General features: G+C 32.5%; 1 protein-coding gene across 2 annotated transcripts; it reads left to right on the top strand.

The window, feature by feature from the left end:
• Positions 1-3,190: 3,190 nt before the first annotated feature.
• On the top strand, positions 3,191-5,634 carry LOC106315519 (ribulose-phosphate 3-epimerase, cytoplasmic isoform). 2 transcript variants are annotated; one of them, XM_013753265.1, is made up of 8 exons: positions 3,191-3,367; positions 3,781-3,914; positions 4,411-4,415; positions 4,528-4,590; positions 4,678-4,784; positions 4,878-4,975; positions 5,049-5,141; positions 5,232-5,634. In XM_013753265.1, the coding sequence occupies exons 2-8, from the start codon at positions 3,798-3,800 to the stop codon at positions 5,427-5,429; spliced, it is 681 nt and encodes a 226-aa protein (XP_013608719.1). In that variant the 5' UTR covers positions 3,191-3,367; positions 3,781-3,797; the 3' UTR covers positions 5,430-5,634. The 2 variants fall into 2 exon arrangements, with proteins under 2 accessions (XP_013608719.1, XP_013608721.1); XM_013753267.1 differs by having other exon boundaries at positions 3,192-3,363.
• Positions 5,635-5,642: the final 8 nt, after the last annotated feature.

Here is a 5,642-nt window from a genome sequence, read left to right as displayed (position 1 = left end):
CATCCGTGCAAGTCAACGAGGCAGATCTCTCGAGAAGGAGCGAGGAATTCTACGACGCGGCAATGCAGCATTAGTTTTCTTTTTTGTTATTGTATTTTAAAATTCAAAACTTATTTATATATTATATAATTTCATTTTGATTCGGCCAAAAAAAAATTTTCTATTCGATTTAATTTCAATTAAAATTTTATTAATAAATTAAATAAATATAATTTTTATTTTATTTTTATTTATAAATTCAGTAAATAGAAAACAAAGTAATTTCGTAGCTAATTCCCGATGTATTAACGAGGAAAATTAACGACAAAATCTCGAGGAACTATTAACGAGGATTTTACGTGGATTCGTTTTCGTATACTTTACGATTCTATTACGACGAATTACTTTCGTGTTATTTACGTTTTTATTACGACGAATATATTTAGAGGTTTTTGCGGGTCTTTTACGACGAATCCTTTTCGAGTTACTTACGAGGAAACACAACGACCGCATTACGTGGAAACCCCACGTGGTCTTTACGACGAAACCTTAATTCTTCTTTACGAGGAAAATATAACCTCGCTAATGAACGAGGAAATGGCGACGAATCTTCTCTTATGACAAACATATAACGACGAAACGCCTTTCATCGCCATTTCCTCGTAACCCTTCTGTTACGAGGAAATAACGAGGATTTTGGCCGTCGCTATACTTGTATTTTCTTGTAGTGCTCGCAGTATACTATATATGATGTGAAAAAATTATAGTATAGGATATTTAATATTACAAAATATTATATACTGTATTATTTTTTAGTTTTTTAAAAAAATATTATAAGTAGTTTTTATATTTTATATTAGAGTTTATGATTTACTAATTATGATTTAAGGTTTAATATTTAGGGAAAGAGACTGGAGTGGAAATGGATGGAAGTTAGAGTTTACAACTATACTGTATGTAGTATTTCTATACTATTTATCAATTTACTATTAGTTCTATACTATTTTTATATGATACTCAACTTTATTAATTTACGTATGTGAAGAACATATATTATGTGTTGTGCAAATGGTTTATACGATGTATTGTACATGAAAGATAAAACCTTCACTTATGTTATATTGTTGTCTAGTCGTTTACATTGTTGTTCCTTCCTCTGTCTAAGAAATGAAGTTTATGTATATAATAATTAACTGAATGATGACGTGTTATATGCATCATTTGGCTCACCGTCATGTTATTTGAGTAAAATTAAAAATGATGACTCGCACGACTATGCTATATTCAAAGAGGAAATTTTAGTATGGTACAATCTTTTTTTTTCCTGGCCACATGTGTTATAATTGTGAACTTCATCAACTATCTTATTTTACTGTATACATTCTCTATACATAAGGTTAAAAACAGCAAATAATAAAAAAATATTTTTTACTTAATAATGTCAAAATCATATCTATATTTTTAAGAGTCATTTAGAGTCATTTGCAAATGTATGCAGAATTCGAAAGTATTTGCATATGTGGTTATTTATTATGTATGATCCAACGATATTATAATCATCATGCGATTCAGTGTACCTATTGATGTAACATGATACATTTTACGTATGTAGTACTCAGTTTATATATTTTCAATATTTGTCATATTACCGAAAAACCTGTTAAAAGTAAAAGAAACCGATCAAACATATCATGATCTGGATACATTTTCCGTAATACCAAATTTTTTTTTTTTCAACCAAGAACATATTGGATTCTCCGCTGACAGACTATAGAATCCAAATAAAAAATCCAGTTAGAAAGAAAAGAAAGCGATCAAACAAATCATGATCCAGATACATTCACCCCAACTATTTTCTATGATCGGATTATGGTGATGAACCAGAAAAGAACCAAACTTTCAGATATACTTGGAGTTTTAGAAGGAGAAACCGGTGATGTCTTTGTCTGAGAGAGAGAGAGAGAGAGAGAGAGAGAGAGAGAGAGAGAGAGAGAGACAATGAGTTGGGAAGAGACCATCTTCTCTATACTTCAATCTGGTTTTGTTTTCTGATTGAAATGGAGTGAGACGACTGTATAAAAAGAGTTAATTAAAGTTTGGTTTTTTGCAGAAAATATAGTTAGTAGGGTTAAACTTGATATTATGAGATAATGCATAGTGCTTTTCCATATAGCTAATTTCGAAACTTGTTTACGTTATCTACCGCAAATACTCTATTTTTAATATCTATCTTATTAAAATAGATTTACTTTAAGTTTTTGTTTGGATACATGAATAGTACAATTGTACATATAAAATATAAGATAGATATATATGATTATTTATATGATTGTACGTATAAAATATTATTAATTATAAGATTACTTATTTGATGGTACGTATAAAATACAATTAATTATATGATAACATATATTTTTGTAACCTATGATGACACACACATATAGGATATATAATAGTGATTACGGGTGGGCGTTCGGGTTTGTTTGGGATTTCGTGTTCGGTTTCAAATCTTTGAGGATTTGGCTCGAATTTTGATAACCAATTAAAATTATTTTTTAAAATTTAAAATTTATTATATGCTTTAATTTTTTAAAAAATCTATAAACAATAGAAAATATTAAATATAAATTTGAATAACATATGTCAGAGTACCTAACTTAACATATAAATTGGTTTAGTTTAAATATTTGAATAGTGAATTAATAATTATTTAAGTATTTTTGGAGTTTTTAGTATATTTTAACTATTTTAGATATTTACGTTTGATTATTTGTATATATTTCAAGTATTTAAACGAACTTAAAAGTATCATATATATTCTAGATGCTTTTATATATATTAAATCTAAAAATAATTAATATATATAAGTATATAAATCTATTTTGGATACCCAAAATATTTCGGTTCAGATCGTATTAGGTTTCAGTTCTTCAAATACCAAAATTTTGAATAATTAAGATATTTAATTAATTTCTCGGTTCGGATTTGGTACTACTTATTCGGATTGGGATCGGTTAGGTTTTTCGAATTCGAGTTTTTTGCCCAATCCTAAATAGTGACATAAAAAACAAATAACATCATATTTTTTTTTAAATATACACGCGGATGAAAATCTAGTTAATTTTAAAATGAGTTGGTCAGCAAATTAAATTTTTTTAATTGTTCCTTTCGTCCAAATTTAATAAAGCTAATACATTTTAAAGAAGATTTTTATTGGAGATGTTTGGTAGAAGCTCTTGTCATTGGTCGAGCAACCGGTCGGGTTAGTCAGTTTTTACTTTTCAGGAGAAGAAGAAGAAACAAAACCCGAAACCAGATTCGTCTCTCTGCAAAATCGAGACGTTGTCGGAATCGCACTTCTTCTTCTTGTTCAATCGACAATCAGTAGGTACTTTTTGCAATTTTTCTTACTCTCTAAAGTTAGTTGATGAAGTTCAGTTTTGTGATTTATGAATATGAATATGGGTTTCGATCTTCTCGGATATTATTAGGTTCATGTTTCTCTATAACTCTGTGATTTTGTTGTGGATCAGCTCTAGTCTCGAAAACTTGATTCAGTTTTGTCAACTTAGAAACTTGAAAACCCTAATCAAAGTTGCAATCTTGTGTGTGTTTTGTTCTTCCTTAATACCAACCGTTCTTTGTTGTTTTTGGGCTTCATTTATCACATGCAGATGAGTAGTTTTCTGTTCTGTCTTAAAGTTGAGGTTGTTTATTATTGGCCAGTGTTTTTTTGAACAATCTTGTTTTGAACTTAATCTAAGCCCCTCTGTTCGATTTTTCTCAATTCTGTATCCATAGGTCGAAATTCAAGAAAGATGGTGGTGTCGCCAAAGATAGCTCCATCAATGCTGTCTTCGGACTTTGCAAATCTGGCGGCAGAGGCCAAGCGGATGGTTGATTTGGGCGCTGACTGGCTTCACATGGACATCATGGTAACTCTAAAATCTGAATTTTTTAAATTTTATTTCACTTAGTGATAATGAAGGCTTTCACTTTGATATGATAAAGTTCCAGAGATTGTACCTACCTTATCTCTGTAATCCATGACTCATCGTTTGTTTTTGATCTTTTCTTTAGACAGTTTGTGAATCTGAATATGTTTGAACTTCAATCCATCAGGAATCATGATTTCTTATAACAAAATTGAAAGAAATTGCTTCTCGATCATTCACTATGCCTCACATTGTCGTACTTTCTGAATTCTTGAGTTTATGTTCCTAATAAGTTATATTGGAAACACGCAAAACATGGTTGGTTTCAACTTCATCTGGTCTTGAATGTGACTGCTTTGTGGAAATTCTAATCTGAATCATTTTGTATCTGCTCTTAGTATGAAACAAGAAACTGAGCTTCGTTGTTATTGACTTAAATGATACAGAACCTTTCCTTGTTTCATACTTATTAACTTCCCTGTTATTTCATTTGCAGGACGGGTAATATTTCACTTCCTTAGCTGTGTTTTACTTATTAGCATCTAGCTTTGTCAAAAGGCTACCTTGTTTCAAGATACTCTCGGGTGTATAACTCTCTGTGTTACTCGGGCAGGCATTTTGTCCCGAATCTAACCATTGGTGCTCCTGTCATCGAGAGTTTGAGAAAGCACACAAGGTAATAACGAGTTTCTTTCTCCTTGAATTCAATGCCTGACACATGTTGTTAAGTGAACTGATGCCCCCTTGGCTTTGATGATCACAGTGCATATCTTGATTGCCACCTAATGGTGACGAACCCCATGGATTACGTGGAGCAGATGGGTAAAGCTGGGGCTTCTGGTTTCACATTCCACGTTGAGGTGGCCAAAGGTATAGTATAGTAGCTAGCTCTTAATCTTCATCACGTTTGATTTGTCTCATTTTAGTGATCTTTGAGTACTTTGTATTTGCTTCTTATTTCAGAGAACTGGCAAGAACTTGTGAGTAAGATTAGGTCTGCTGGGATGAGGCCAGGTGTGGCTCTAAAGCCTAGAACACCTGTTGAAGATGTCTATCCTCTGGTAATGGATCTTTTGCCTGTTTCCAGAGTGTGATCAATCTGTTTATGTCAAACTTTACACGTACTATGACCAGGTTGAAGGGGAAACTCCAGTAGAAATGGTGCTAGTGATGACGGTGGAGCCTGGATTTGGAGGTCAGAAGTTCATGCCCAGCATGATGGACAAGGTTGGTTATGTTCTTTGATGTTTTTAATGCCATTTGCTTATTGAATTTTTTTTGTAACCTCTCAGTTTAATGATAATTTTGGGTGGATAGGTCAGGGCATTGAGGCAGAAGTATCCAACGCTAGATATCGAGGTGGACGGAGGGTTAGGCCCATCGACTATAGAAGCAGCGGCTGCAGCAGGGGCCAACTGTATCGTAGCTGGAAGTTCAGTGTTTGGAGCTCCGGAGCCAGGCAAAGTCATTTCTCTTTTGCGGACCAGTGTTGAGAAAGCCCAACCCATCACCTGAGTGCACTGCCCGTTTCTAATATTTATGCACCCACCAAAGGCAATAATAATTTTACGACAACTATAATTTAAGAGCTGAAACATACAAAAAGAATCGTTCAAACATTTCCTTAGTAGTTTGATGATATTGCACTTGTGTAATGGAATGTTTCGTATTGTCAAGCAAACTTGGTCATACAGTAAGAATGTTTTCGTAAAATGGTAAATCTGTGCC

The sequence above is a fragment of the Brassica oleracea genome, chromosome C9, assembly GCF_000695525.1.
Source record: "Brassica oleracea var. oleracea cultivar TO1000 chromosome C9, BOL, whole genome shotgun sequence".
Lineage (NCBI taxonomy): Eukaryota > Viridiplantae > Streptophyta > Magnoliopsida > Brassicales > Brassicaceae > Brassica > Brassica oleracea.
Note: the sequence above shows the minus strand (reverse complement) of the source record. Positions and strands in the feature narration are given on the sequence as shown.